At 35.0% G+C, this 14,459-nt stretch overlaps 1 protein-coding gene and 1 pseudogene across 1 annotated transcript; one reads left to right on the top strand and one right to left on the bottom strand.

The window, feature by feature from the left end:
• Positions 1–45: 45 nt before the first annotated feature.
• LOC103336007 (putative membrane protein At4g09580) lies at positions 46–4,696 on the bottom strand. The gene is made up of 4 exons (XM_008239042.2): positions 4,024–4,696; positions 2,266–2,536; positions 2,015–2,185; positions 46–516 (listed from the first exon to the last, which is right to left on the bottom strand). The coding sequence occupies exons 1-4, from the start codon at positions 4,278–4,280 to the stop codon at positions 385–387; spliced, it is 831 nt and encodes a 276-aa protein (XP_008237264.2). The 5' UTR covers positions 4,281–4,696; the 3' UTR covers positions 46–384.
• Positions 4,697–9,028: 4,332 nt separating this feature from the next.
• On the top strand, positions 9,029–9,928 carry LOC148916525 (uncharacterized; annotated as a pseudogene).
• Positions 9,929–14,459: the final 4,531 nt, after the last annotated feature.

Raw genomic sequence — 14,459 nt, 5'->3', positions numbered from 1 at the left:
TAACAAAATAAAAACGGCAACTGCATCCAAACAAAAAGCAGTACATTATAGCTCGACAACAGCTTTCTGCATACTTCGTTATTATAAACTTCGCCATATGTAATTGTAAAACATGTTACAAGGACTATCAAGGTTACATGAGCCTAAAGCAATGATAAATTCATAAATATTCTGCACAGTATCTTTCCAAACACCATTTGAACTCCGTAATACATTACCTAGCAAAGAATGCTTTTGTGGAGCGTATATTGAAAAACACGTACTCCCTTCTAGATACTGGAAAATTAAACTTCGCCATTGTTGTAACATTTAGCTATTAATCTTAAGTCTACACACCCGCCTTTCAGACAGAAGCATGGAATGGCATTCTCACTACCAGAACGTTCATTCATAAATTCGCTTCCTCTTCAAAAGGGTTGGAAATATAATCACAGAACCAATAAGGAAAAGCACAACCAAGGTTTTAAAATCATAGAGATCCTTGACTGACTTGAGTTCCCCAAGAGCAAGGCCAGCCTAAAAAAAAAAATCAGCAGCTGTCAGTTACCTAGGAGAAAACTCATATATTAAACTTGAAAAGCAAATTTCATATGGTCAAAGCCGTTCGGTGTAAACCATACATTAAAGAGAAGAAATGAACTTGTGAGAATGTGAGATGAAATGTCATTGAAAAATTAAGTCTTTAGAAAAAGAAAAATGAAGAAATGCCAACTAAACTTTTTATAATGGCATCAGTTGCTCCAGTTATGTATATCTTAAGTTTTTAAATGTGGACCAGAAATAAAAACCTCCAAATTTCCAACAATTCTGATACGCTCTCTACAGGCAGCAAAGCAATATTTTTCTATTGAGTGAGTGCATCAAACAAAGTGGCCAGAAAGCACGGTACACAAGTTAAATGATGAAATCAAACATCTAATCAACAACAAAAACAAAACATTTAGTCCGTCATATTTTTATGACGGGTAGGGACAGCACCACATAACGATCAGCCATCAATTATTCAAATGACTTTGCTAACCTCCTTCAAATTTTTGACAGAATATAAAGCCTACACTACGATCAGATGACCCAGATCAGCTTTAATGTGTGTTACATCCATAAAAGAAAGACTATATTTTTTTTAAAAGGTTACAATCTCATTTCCAGTCAGGGGTGGATCTATTAAGGAGCCAGTGAAGGCACTTGCCTCCCCTCAGTCCTGTTCTACACCTATGAAGGTGCCTAGTTTTCATGACATTTTGTGTTGGATGGGAGAAAACTGTTTGATAAAATGCCTCAAAGAAGGCTAAGCCGGGGCAATGGAGCAAAGGAAGGGCTGACTTGGGCTGCAGTTCGGCTTGGGCAACTGCTCTACTCCTTTATTCTTGTTTACTTCTTGTTCTCTCCACTAACTATTCCCATTCTTCTCTTTGTGCCTTGCAATAGAGAAATTAGGTAGAAAGGTGTAGAGCTTATATCTAATCTGTGCACGGATATGTTTATATCTTCACTATTAGTCATTTGGTAGTATTGTTTGTTTGTCCCAAAGCAAAATTACTAGATCCGCCACTACCAATTACACTTAGTCTTCCAATTTTCAATATTTCAATCCCATAGATCCAAAGGGGCACACGAGGAAGGAGCAAGGACATCAATTATTTAATCAATAATTCAATCATGACAAAAATTTATCTGGTAGTTCTCTTGCAACCTTTTTTTCTTAAATTTCTAACGTTGTTAAATAGACCAGCAATAATCAACATGTGGCGTACTAAACAATGCCTCAAAATCCAAAACCTCCAAAACATAACAAAACAATGAAGCAAAATTCTGGCCACAACTAATCTAAGCAGTGGGCACTATTCAACGGTTTTTATTGCACAGACGGATTATAAAAATTCTTGTCAGCACCAAGCACAGATGCGGAACCAAAACAGGAGACAATAAATAACCAAAATATTGTAAGATGAAAAAAGTTACATCCAGTTTAACAAAAATAAAATTAATCCTTTAATTAGTATAAAGAACTTACTCGGACTGTGATATAAGATGCTGGAATAAGACCAATAAAAGTCGCCAGAAAGAAAACATGAAATGGTATATCAACAATTGGAGATGCCAAGTTGATAAAAAGGTTCGGCAATGTTGGAGTTATCCTCAGGAAAAGCATGTAATTCAGCAGCTTTTCCCTACGCTTTGCAATCTGGAGGCACCAAAATTAAGGTTAAAGCAGCAGCAGAAGGATAGCAGTGTGACCAAATTCAAAGAAGTAAAAAGAAGTACCTCTGCCTGAAAAAATCTCAACTTTTCTGGCCACAACCAACTAACTAAAGGCCTGCCAATTAGCTTAGACAAAAAGAAGCAGGATGATGCTCCAGCTGTAGCATTAAAGACAACCAACAGAAGGCCTCTCATGACACCAAAAAGAGCTCCAGCTAGCAATGACATAAAAATTGTTCCAGGAATCATAAAAGTCTGCATGAAGATGTAAGTAGAGCAGTAACCCAGAATGAATTGTGCCGGATAGTCTTTTGCATATGTTGCAAGATGATCTCTGGAGAAGATTATCAAAGCAAAAACAAAGATTCAGATCAAAGCATTCAGGGAAAGTAACCAATGTTACATGGGGACCATAGAAACTACATTACTGGAAAAAAATATGCAGATAAAAGGAAAACCATGACATGATTTGAAGGCATAGACTAAAACTGTGTTCTACCTGTGTTCTACCTCAATGGTATGCAATGTGCAAAAGTTAAGTGGAGCATAAGTAGCATTTATTGGTGCATTCCCAAATGGCTTCACGGATGTGGAGTGGCTGGTTGTAATGGTTGATTTCCTTCGGTTTTCGTCTACTCATTGGAAACTGAAATCACTGGATTTGGTCCCAATAAAGGAGTGTGAACATTTTAGAGATGCATTCTCCTGGTCATTCTTTGGGTTGTTTGAATGGGGAGAAATGCAAGGATTTTTAAAGTAAGGAGAAAAGGGCTAGATGAGATTTGGGAGTAAATTGGCCTTTAGCTTCTTTTTAGGCTTCCCTCTCCGAAAATTTCAAGGGAAACCCTCCGCCCCCTTTTTTTCCCTAAATTCTGGGGTGGGTGTCTATGTTACTGAAGGTGTAGTTTTTAATTAACTCCTGCATGCTTGATGGTCTATTGATACTTTTGTTTCCTTTGTTTTAATTGGAGGATATCTCATCGTCCCATGTTCCTCACCTCTTCTATGATAAAATTTATTTCTTGTCATACAGAAAAAGAAAACTTGCACGGATCACAATCTGCAGCAAAGGAATGGATTTCTTTTAACACTAGGGGTCATAATAGGAAAGTTCATGGCAAATATCACAAAACACAATCAGCAGCATAGGCATCAAAATTGAGATATCATGAGTAGGAAACTATTCTTTCTGCAAGACACAGATGTAAAATTTCTGTCTAAACAGAAAACTCCTATATTCTCATTCTACGATAATTTAACAAGGTCAGCAAGAGGAACCTACACATCTTAAAAGCTTTAAGTCAGGAAATGTTTGTTAAGTGTGCCTGTGAAACAACAAACTAAAATTTGTCGAGCCATGGATTCTCCAGTAGTGGAGTTAAATGAGAATTCTTTGGTGCAATGGCTAAAAGGAAGCCCTCAATTGCAAAAGGACTAGTAACTTGTTTCATAACTTCTATTTGAATTTTAGATTATCAGAATCTTCAAAGGAAAACACATTGAGGGGAAAACAACAAATCAAGGTTATCTGACATTCTCGTTGGAGCCAACGCAAATTAAACAACATATTCCTAACGGGTACCTTGTTCAAACGCACATCTCTAATCTTATTTTCTTGCTGTATATAAATCCTTAATAACAATAACAAGTATACACATTCAGAAAAGAAAAAAAAACACAAGAAAACAGCAAAACGGCCCACTACCCACATAATCAAACCTTCCACAATTATTAAATTACCCTAGACAAAATCTCATAACCCTTCACAAGAAACCCAAACCATAATGGTTGAATTGTAGAGCATGGAAATGAGGAACGTACTTGAGCAAGCGAAGATCGGCAATGGTGCGCGGCAGCTTGAGTTTACCATACTCGGCGGCGGGCATGGTCAAGTAGACGCAGATGAGGCCGGTAGAGAAGACCACGAAAACGCCGAGAGCCGCCGCGAACTCCCATCGCGTCAGCGGAAACCTCTCGGACTTGGGCTTCTTTCCGGCGGACCAATCGCCCTCCTTTGCACTCTCCTCATCCCTCAGCAGCCTCCCCGCGTCCCCCACCAGATTTCTTGGAGCCGCCATGTACGGATTGCACAAGCACGATCCAAAGATGAGGAGGAGGGCGCACTTCAATAACAGCACTCATTCATTGACAAGCTTTGCGTTTTGGTGCTGAGAAAGTTCAGAGTGAGAGTTTGAGACCTCGTCCAATACCAATCAGCCGATCTGCTATTGAATGCTCACATGGGATGAAATTTTGGATTGAAATTTAGGGATCGAGAATTGTTTTGGTTTTGGGTTAGAAGAATGAAATGTAGTTTAATTTGAGAAGTCAAAAGGAAAATCACAAAGGCAAAGCCAAAACTATTAAACCAACAAAAATGAAAGTCTGGAAAGAATGCCACAAAGGAAGTAGATGGATCGGGAAGAAAATGAACAAAAAGCAATGCGTTTTAAAAAAAACTTTTTCATACAAAAAGCAATGCGTTTGAGTTTGAGTTTCTATTTACGCTAAATGACCCGTTTTAACCAAGTGAAAACTATGCCCCGTTTGATTCGGAGAAAAAATTTAATACAAATTTATAAATAAACCCAATCTTAGACATGTATTTATAAAAAAACTCAAACACTATTTAAACATAGAAACACACCCAAAATCAACCCCAAAGTCAATAATTGTATATTTTTTGGGTGTATTTATAAATGGGTTTTGAGTGTGTGTAATGATAAGTTTTGGGTGTGTTTATAAAGTGTTTTGGGTGTTGGATTTTTTTATAATTTCAGCTCCCATTTTGGGTGTTTTAGTGAAACTCCCAAAATTTAATTGGAAATAATTTCTTATGTTTTTTTTAATAATGAAAAATGGAAAAAACAATACAAATTTATAAATAAACCCAATCCTAAACATGTATTTATAAAAAAATTCAAACACTATTTAAACATAGAAACACACCCAAAATCAACCCCAAAATCAATAATTGTATATTTTTTGGGTGTGTTTATAAATGGGTTTTGAGTGTGTGTAATGATGGGTTTTGGATGTGTTTATAAAGTGTTTTGGGTTTTTTTATAATTTCAGCCCCCATTTTGGGTATTTTAGTGAAACCCAAAAAAAAAAATTCTCATATTTGATAATTATGGGAAAATAATCAGGAAATACACTTTATTTCATTTCACATGTTTAGCTCATGTATGAATGTAAAACAAAATTTGTTTAATTTTCCAATTATACCTATATGAAATTAAATGAAAAAAGAATGCATTTAATGATCCTTGTGATGATCAAATAAAATACCAAAAGCAAATTATTCAAAATATGATGGCTTGTAATGATCCTTGGGTGGATTAAAACATTCTGAAAAAATATGGTATAATTGTCTTAATGAATATCTCTTATAAAAATGAATATATAAGTAATCCAAAATCTGGAAATGAGTTTACCATCATTGCAGTATATATATACATATGAAGATGATTTTAAAATTGTTGGAACTCCTAAAGAGTTTACAAAAACTTCCCCTAATTTAATAAAGGAATTTAAGTTGAAAAATCTATAAAGATTTTGAAGTGTTTGAAACATATCGCCAAAAGCGATTTCCTGAAGAATACAAGGGAACAAGTCCTAAGATATATAATTAATGTGCCATATAATGTATAAATCACACAAAGAAATCTAGAATAAGTGAAAGAGCCTGAAGCTCAAAGTAAGTACTCAATCGTCTTGAAATAATAGTAATTTAAATTATCTCAATGAGTACTTTGATTAAATTTGAATTCAAATTCAAAGACGTTGCAACATATTCAAATGTTTAAAGTTATGAAAAATGTTTAAAGACTCGTGAAGAGCCCATGAAAAATATCATATGCAATTGTTCTCAAAACATACAAGAATATGTATGAATGACTTATAATACCATATAAAATTTCAATATTCTTATCATTATAAATATGAGCTTATTGTTTTTTTATATTGGAGAGCATATGAAATTATTCAAGCCATTATATACAGTAAAAACTTATGAAAATAGCCTAGATATTTTTGTAGTACTCTAACCTCAACAGGGATTAGATGAATGACGACACACATGGATCCTCTAATGATGCTACAACAACAGGTTTTATACAAGCATTACCAAAGATCACTCCGTGAAGGACGGATGTGTGATCAGTATCATTTGTGCTGGATCATCAAAGAAGTATAAAGACATCAAGGGGAGTAATTCTTCAAGGGGAGCATCCAATAATATTGCAAGATTAATTTACAGATCCAATGCCAACTATGACATTCAGAAAGACGGTCAACAATATAGTTTAAAGATATTTTGTCAACACCAGGGGGAGCGTGCCATCAACAAGATCTTCACACACTCTATTTTTTTCCTTTGTCCATGTTTTTGTCCCACTGGATTTTTCCTGACAAGGTTTTAATGAGGCAGTGTCACATGTGTGTCAATGTTCTATACACAGAATTTTAAGTTATACATGGTTATGCACTCTTTTTCCCTTCAACTAGTTTTTGTCCCACTGGGTTTTATTGGTAACGAGGCATACTTTATATATGGTGGACATCCAAGGGGGAGTGTTATAAATACTTAGAATGTGGATGACCACCATTACATCCATTACCTCCACCTTTTGATATATTATAACCTATATTATTAGTATTGTAATCAGTAGTCTTGAACTCATAATTTGTAGGTTAGCTTCCTATTATTGTAAGCCTATAAATAGATGATTAACAAAGAAGAAGATAGAGAAGTTTTAGAGACTAATTTCTATTGTCTTCCTCTACTCCTCATTTCTCTCTACAATTTCCTTTAGTTAGATAACAAAAATATTGTAATTTTAAATTGTTAATTTGGACAAAATGGTCATGAAAAATGTGCATTTAATGTTGGTTCATTTTCCTAAACCTTATCATGAGGAGGAAAACAAAACCCCACCATGAGGGCGCTTCACTTTCCCCCTACTTTTCCATGTGCCACACAACTATTTCCTATGCATGGACTTACCAAACATAGAAAAGCAATTGATTTCTCATCCCCAACCCTCCTTTCCCATGAACTAAACAGGGCCTTTGGAAAATTGACTTGCACACTCACTAAACATAAGGGATAATAATAATAAAAAGTACTCACTTTTTAAATTTCAATAAGAACTATTCACTTTGTAACAAAAAAGTACCAAATTGTCCTCCATAGTATTTGCTTTTATCACTTGAAGGGCAATATGAACGTCTCATTTAAGTTGAAGAAACGGGATCCGATATTGGGATTTTTTGTGCGGACAGCCAAGTCTTACTGTCTAGCAGAGTTCAATCGTCATTTCTCCATGATAAACAATGAGCGAGTGAGAACTTATCTGTTACATGCACATCTCCATAAGTGGTCTCAAGCCCATTGTGACGGACGACAATATAATGTGATGACTATAAGATAATTTGGGCTTTGATTAATTATATACAAGGCACAATTTTACTATGATTAAGCCTAAAAGGGAGCCCTGATTAGTTTACTAATAGAGTATCCAAATAAGGAGGGCAATCAAGCCCTAATAAGGTGTGTCTATTGGTATTAATTAAATAAGATACTAAAAGGAGCAATCACATTCCTTGATAGGAGGGATCTGAATTGTATTGTATTCTTATATAAGGAGGTCTCTGCTCTCACGTCAATATACGTTTTAAAATACCTAGTCCTATTTACTAGTTAGAGCATTTGGTGCTGCAGAGAGTAGAAGCCTTCCTTGTTTGCTGTGATCAATGGCTTCATCAGATAAGACCCAATTCTTGTACTCTTAGTTCTTATGGTTCAATTCATACGATGAGTGTAGTTCTTTGCATGTATGCTATTTGGATTAAATGTATTCATCTATGTGCTTACATGTGGTATCAAAGCTCTTACTATATGCTTAGAATTCGCTCACTAAATTGTTGAATTAGGAAATATGCAATTGTATGTTTGTTTTGAATTATTGTTATTATTTTGGTTAAAGGTTTTTTATAAAAGACCAAAAGTACACGTTTTTTTTTTTCCTTTTGTTATTTTGTTATTAATAATAATAATAAAATAATAATAAAAAATATAAAAAAAGGGGCCTACTAATCCTTACGTTTCCTACATTAGATCTGGGCATTTGGGTTTTTTTTTTTTTGGTTGTTTCTTTTTCTTCTCATCTCCATTCAATCTAGGCATATGGGTTTTATAGGCAAATTGAATTCATTTAGGGTTTTGCTTTTTTCTTCTCATCTCCATTCAATCTGGGCATATGGAAAGTCAAAATTTTCAAATGTTTCTGCTGTTTTTTTATTGCTTATGATGGTGAGATCTACTCCACTCCTACTTTGCTTCTTGCTGCATTAACATCAAAGATTAAGGAAGAAGCAAACAAGGTAAAAACTTACATGTACATAATCAATCAGATGTATACACTTTTGTGTGTGATTCTTATACAATAAATTTATGTTTTTTGTTTTCATCAGACATAAACATAAAGTTTGGTTTTACTGTACATACTGTTAATATGGTAATCAAGAATTTGGCCAAGTTTTAAGGAGATATTTGATGTTCACCAAAGTGGATAGTTTAAATAATCTATCTTAATTCAAAGTTCATTTGAAATATATAGATCATAATTTGTAATCTTCTATGTATTGGTGGTACAATAAAGAAATTTTTTCGTTGCATACTATGTTTTTGCCCAAAGGAAAAATATAATAATGCATAAAGTTTCTCAGGGATATAAAGAACAAAACTAAAGTTCATTCTTTTGTTCTTGATGGTGTAAATTAACATAATATATTTTGGCTGCTTCATCAGTTATGAATCCCTCTTTCAATTTCTCTTCAATTGAGACATTGACTAGAAGTAACTACAAGAAATGGAAGCAAGATGTGGAGATTTTTCTTGGGCTCATGGACTTCAATTTAGCTCTATGGAAGGATTAACCTGCAGCTCTTACAAATGGAAGTAGTGATGCACAAAGAAGGCAATATGAAAAATGGCATAAGGCTAACAAGATGTCTCTTCTCATTATGAAGAGGGCTATGACAGAAACAGTGAGAGGTGGTATTCCGAGCAATGATAAGACAAAAGCTTTCCTAGAGGTTGTTGGGGAGAAATTTAAGGAGTCAAAGAAGGTTGAGACGGAAGTTTGATGAATGCCCTCACCACTATGAGATATGATGGTGAAAGTAGTGTCAGGGAGTACATTATGGAACTCATTGACATTGCCAATAAGCTCAAGGATCTGGAAGTAACCATCTCTGACCCTTCCTCGTGCATGTAGCTCTTAATTCACTATCACCAAAGTTTGGACAGCTGAAAGTTTCTTACAACACACAAAAGGAAAATTGGAATCTTAATGAGTTGATCTCCATGTGTGTACAAGAGGAGGATAGACTGAAATGTGATAAAATGGAAGTTGTCAACTTTGTCCATTCGACTGATGGTAAGAAAAATGGTGCATCAGGTTCTGGTAAGCCCTTTCATGCTTTTAAGTCTTCAAATGCTTCTGCCAAAACTGCCCAACCACCACCTAAAGGGTCTCAAAGTGTTAAAGTCAACAAAACTGGTTGCAAAAAGTCTGGCCACATGAAGAAGGACTATGACAAATACAAAAGGTGGCTGATTAAGAAATGTATTTCAAATTTTTGTGTGTGCATTGAGTCTAATGTCCCTTCTTGGTGGTTTGACACTAGTTCTTCTGTGCATATCACCAATACTTTGTAGAGATTAATGATGAGTCGATTTTATATTATATATTTAGCCTCATTCAATATTTTGGAAGAATTTTGATACTTCAGGACTTTCGACTCTCTCTGGAGCAAAACATAATCAAATGGACGAATTTTGGAGTAATTCCAAGTCACTTACTTGATCGTATCAAAATATCAACTTTTCCACAAGCGATGATTTCCTGGCGAATAAATGAAGGAGCAAAGTGCTGGAATAGTGAGGGTATTGCGTTTTTGGAGCCCAAGATGACCTCGGATGGGTTGATGGCCTTCTGGAGAAGTGTTAATTTTTATCTTTAAAACGAGCTATCTTCAAGGCCAAAACGTGGTTGACCAGAAATTCTCCTAATCCCATTTGGACTTTATTTCCTAGCTTATTTTGGGTAGCTAGGTTTTAGGAGGTATTTAAGCAAAATTTAGGGTGGCTGGCAATTGCTAGGGTTTTGGATTTTCGCGACTTTCAGGTGTTTTCATTCTTATTCTTCTTAATGAATTTTCTTGGATTTCAATTGTGAAATGGTAACTAACTCTCTTTTGCTAGGGTGAGGCCACGAGAGCAAGAAATGTAGTTTCTGTCCAATTTGCTTTTGATTATATGCATGCAGGTTTTCGAATTATTCATCACTGGGTTAAACTATCTAAGGTGGCTGATTAAGAAATGTATTTCAATCACGTCTTAAGGGTTTGGTTTTCAAAAGGTTTCATGTGCATTGACGGATTCTAATCGCTCTTGTTGCTGCATCATAGGTCATAAGTAATGGGAACTATATAGAATTGTTATGAATTCTTGATTTCTAAACACAACTGTTTCTCTTGCTCTTAGCTTTAATTTTGCATATTTCCATTCCTTTTAATTTAAGGTCTTCAAATCAAACATCTCAACTTTCTCTTTTGCTTCTACGAGTTATTTAATAATCCCTACGGAGAACACCTTGCGAGAATCATTTATACTACAATAACCTTGTCATTCTTGCAAGTTTTGTAGGAGTTTTTGTGCGCAGGTATTAAAAAGCCTATCAATTAACAAACAAGAGAGCACCAAATAAGGATGAGTTCAAAGTTTTTGTTGGAAATGGGAAGAAAGTTGTTGTTGAGTCTATAGAGACTGTCAAGTTGCATTTGTTTTCAAGTTTTTTTTTAGAACTGAAAAATGTTCTTTATATACCTTCTATGAGAAGGAATTTAATTCCAGCAAATAAATTAGTCGCATCTGGTTATGCTTTCATTATTGATAATGGTAGTGTAAGGATGTTTGAAAAAAATAAATTTGATGTTTTACTTGGAAGAGCCTTTTTGAACAATGATTTATGGTTCTTATTTTCAATGTTCGAATGAATGCTTATCTTATGCTTTGGCATTAGAAGACTAGGGCATATCTGATTACAACATTTAATGAAGGACATTCTCCCAAAATTGATTTTGATGATTTCGAACTTGTGTTGATTGCATGATGAATAAAATAGTGTTCCACATAGTCACTAATTCGAAATTATTCATACAGATATTTGGGCCCTTTTCCAATTAAAACAATTTGGAAAATCAGTACTTTATTAGTAGATGACTATTCACGTTATTCCTATATATTTTTTTATCTCTGAAAAATCTTCAGTTTTAGATTGTTTTAAAATTTTCAAAAATGAGGCTGAAAAACAATTGGAAAAACATGTTAAAATAGAGAGATTCGATAGGGGTGGTGGATTTTGGCAGGTGGATGAAGATGGAAGAAGGGCCTTTTGCCAATTACCTTGAAGAATGTGGAATCACGGCACAATATACCACACCTGGTACTCCTCAACAAAACGGAGTGGCAAGGAGGCATAATAGGACCTCAAAAGACATGGTAAAGGAGCATGGTAAGCAAATCTACATTGCCTAAATTTTTATGGGGAGAAGCTTTAAAGACTGCAAATTACATTCTTAATCGTGTGCCAAGTAAAGCTGTTCCAAAGACACCATTTGAAATATGGGTAGGAAGACAACCTAGCCTTATGCATCTTCATGTTTGGGGATGCAAAGCTGAGGCTAGATTGTATAATCCCATAAAGAAAAAGTTAGATCCTAGGACTCAAAGTTGTTTTTTCATTGGATATCCTGACAAATCTAAAGGTTTCAGATTCTACTTTCCACATTTGCACACAAGGATAGTCGAAACTAATAATGCCAAATTTCTTGAGGATTTGGATGCAGAAAATTCATCAAATGGCAGCTTTATTTTTGAAGAAGAAAAGTTTGATGCAGCTATACCTCCAGATTATGTCTTGTTTACTGTACCAATTAAAGTTGTGCACAGAAACTGCAGCTATCCATGCATCTCCTGAAGCTATAAAAGCAAAAATTGCCCACTCAATTATTGATCAATCATTACCTTCAATACAGCCAGACATTGGGTCATCTAGTGCTTCAGTACTTCCTTCATACCCTACAATGAATATTCAACAAGTGTTTCAAGAGCCAAGCCAACGTTCATAAAGATTAGAAAGTTAGCTATTCCTAAGGGTTTTGTTGTTTACCTTCAAGAAGTTGACTCTGTTGGAGATATAGATGACCCTTCTAATTTCAAACAAGCAATTGAAAGTGAACATGCTGATCTATAGAGAAAGAATCAAGTTTGGTCACTTGTTGTTCACCCGTTTTGGATTTGTTCCTATGATGGTAGGGTAAAGTTCCCCATTGTCTTGAAAACTATTTGTGGTCAACAAGTCAACTTTCTTTTGTGTATGAGCATGTCATTGCTAGCAATAAAACCCTAACAGACTTCTAAAAAATGGATAACTTGCGCCCAAAGTACTGATTTCTAAACAAGCGATTGTGAATTTGGGTGATGAATATCTCCCAAGTAAGCACTTTTCTTGCCTCAGACTGGTGAAGACTTCACAATTTTTCACAGTATAAGACTGGTAGTTCTGGCCAAAATGAATGATAAGAAAGTGAACTATTTTCAGGTAGAACTCCCTTTTACAAAGCTCAAAAAGGAAAGACCAACTTGTAAAAAAGACAAAAAGAACGTTGGACTTCAATTTCTGCTGGTAGATGCTTTTGATCCAGGACTGGGTATGTCTGTGTTGTATTGGACTATCAACACCTTCAACTGTCAAGTTTCAGCTGTAAATCAATACCAACGTTCGAGTTTGGCAGAGCTTTAATCTATTTCAAGCCTGGAAGGCTTTTTGAACGGGTAGAATTGGAACCTCTTCATCTGGAAGGGGCAAAAGTGGCTGGATTTGATGATTACCTTGAGTCGAACTGCATTGTAGTACATTACATTTGATCAGGGCTCTCCATAAATTTGTTGAGGTTTTATATTTGTAAAAATCCGGACTTTGCTTGATTTGGCTTATGCTAAACCGAATTTGTAATGAGAGAAATCTCGCTTTGTATGACTATTTCTCTGAACTGAACTGTAGTCGAGATTTTGAGTTATAGCTGACTCGTTTCCTGTGGCTTAATGAGCTTTGGTTGCTTCAGTGCTTTGAAGGTTTTTGAGATCAAGTGATCACTTTGAGTTTTTGTTTTTGATTGATTTTTTGGTTGTCCTTGATCTGTTCACCTTCTCTCATATTTATAGAAAATATGCTGGAGTGGGGCTTCTAATATTTTAATAATGGGCGGAAAATTTTCCCAAAAGAAAGATCTTTTGTTTTAAATACAAAAAAAAGGGATTTTATCTATTTTGGCAGAAAAAGCTTATCAATAGTCAGTTCTTATGGTGATTACTTCCTTACTTTTCCTGAAAGAAAACCTAATCCCTTTAATCTTTTAACTGCCCCTAGTAAGAATGCAGTCTTCCATGATGGTTAGTTTGATTTTCCTAATGAACAACTCCCTACTCCCTACTTATCTCTTTAGAAAATGTAGTCTGCTTATCCCTTGGAAATGATACCTGCTCTGATGTAGAATTTTTCTGTATATAGAAAGGGATTTTTGATCTTTTGGCTACAAAGATTCAGAGACGTCTTCTTTTTATACATGCCTACATTAACGGTGACATAACACTTAATCTCTAATATGCAACCTAAGCATGGTATCTACTTAGAATAAAGCATACAAAAGTCATTAAGCTTCTTGAGAATATGATAATCACACAAGTCCTAGAACATGGTATCTGTCCTAGTCAACCTATGGTTGTTAACCCCTTGAATGATTCTTAGGCCATTCATGTGTTGCTTGTGAAAGGAGAGTAGAATTGGTGCATCTAAACCCCTTCCCAACCTGTGCTAGATGCATAAAATCCTAGTTAGCTACTCTAAGAAAACATACATCAAGCACATAATAAACTGGAGATTAACAACTTGATAATGAAAGCAAGGAAATCAATGAACTATAAAATCATCCATAACATTGAATATTCATGACTAGGGCTTCATCCTAAGCCCTAACTAAATGGATTAGTTAGACATAACTATGAATAAAGAAAATAAGAAATACATAGATAGAATAAAGAGAAGAGAAGAACTAGCTGGCAGCAATGTAGTTCCCATGACAGCTCTAAGCTCTCTTCTCTCTTTGTGGTGAATCTGAATATGTGT

Source organism: Prunus mume, linkage group LG6 (genome assembly GCF_029339155.1).
Source record: "Prunus mume cultivar Tortuosa linkage group LG6, ASM2933915v1, whole genome shotgun sequence".
Classification (NCBI taxonomy): Eukaryota; Viridiplantae; Streptophyta; class Magnoliopsida; order Rosales; family Rosaceae; genus Prunus; species Prunus mume.
Note: the sequence above shows the minus strand (reverse complement) of the source record. Positions and strands in the feature narration are given on the sequence as shown.

Excerpts from the sequence above, each read along its gene's own strand:
- LOC103336007 (XM_008239042.2), bottom strand. The coding sequence starts at position 4,280 with ATGGCGGCTCCAAGAAATCTGGTGGGGGACGCGGGGAGGCTGCTGAGG. Across the intron at positions 2,537-4,023 it reads GCCGATCTTCGCTTGCTCAA|AGATCATCTTGCAACATATG; the intron begins GTACGTTCCTCA and ends AATCTTCTCCAG. Across the intron at positions 2,186-2,265 it reads TGAGATTTTTTCAGGCAGAG|ATTGCAAAGCGTAGGGAAAA; the intron begins GTACTTCTTTTT and ends TGGTGCCTCCAG.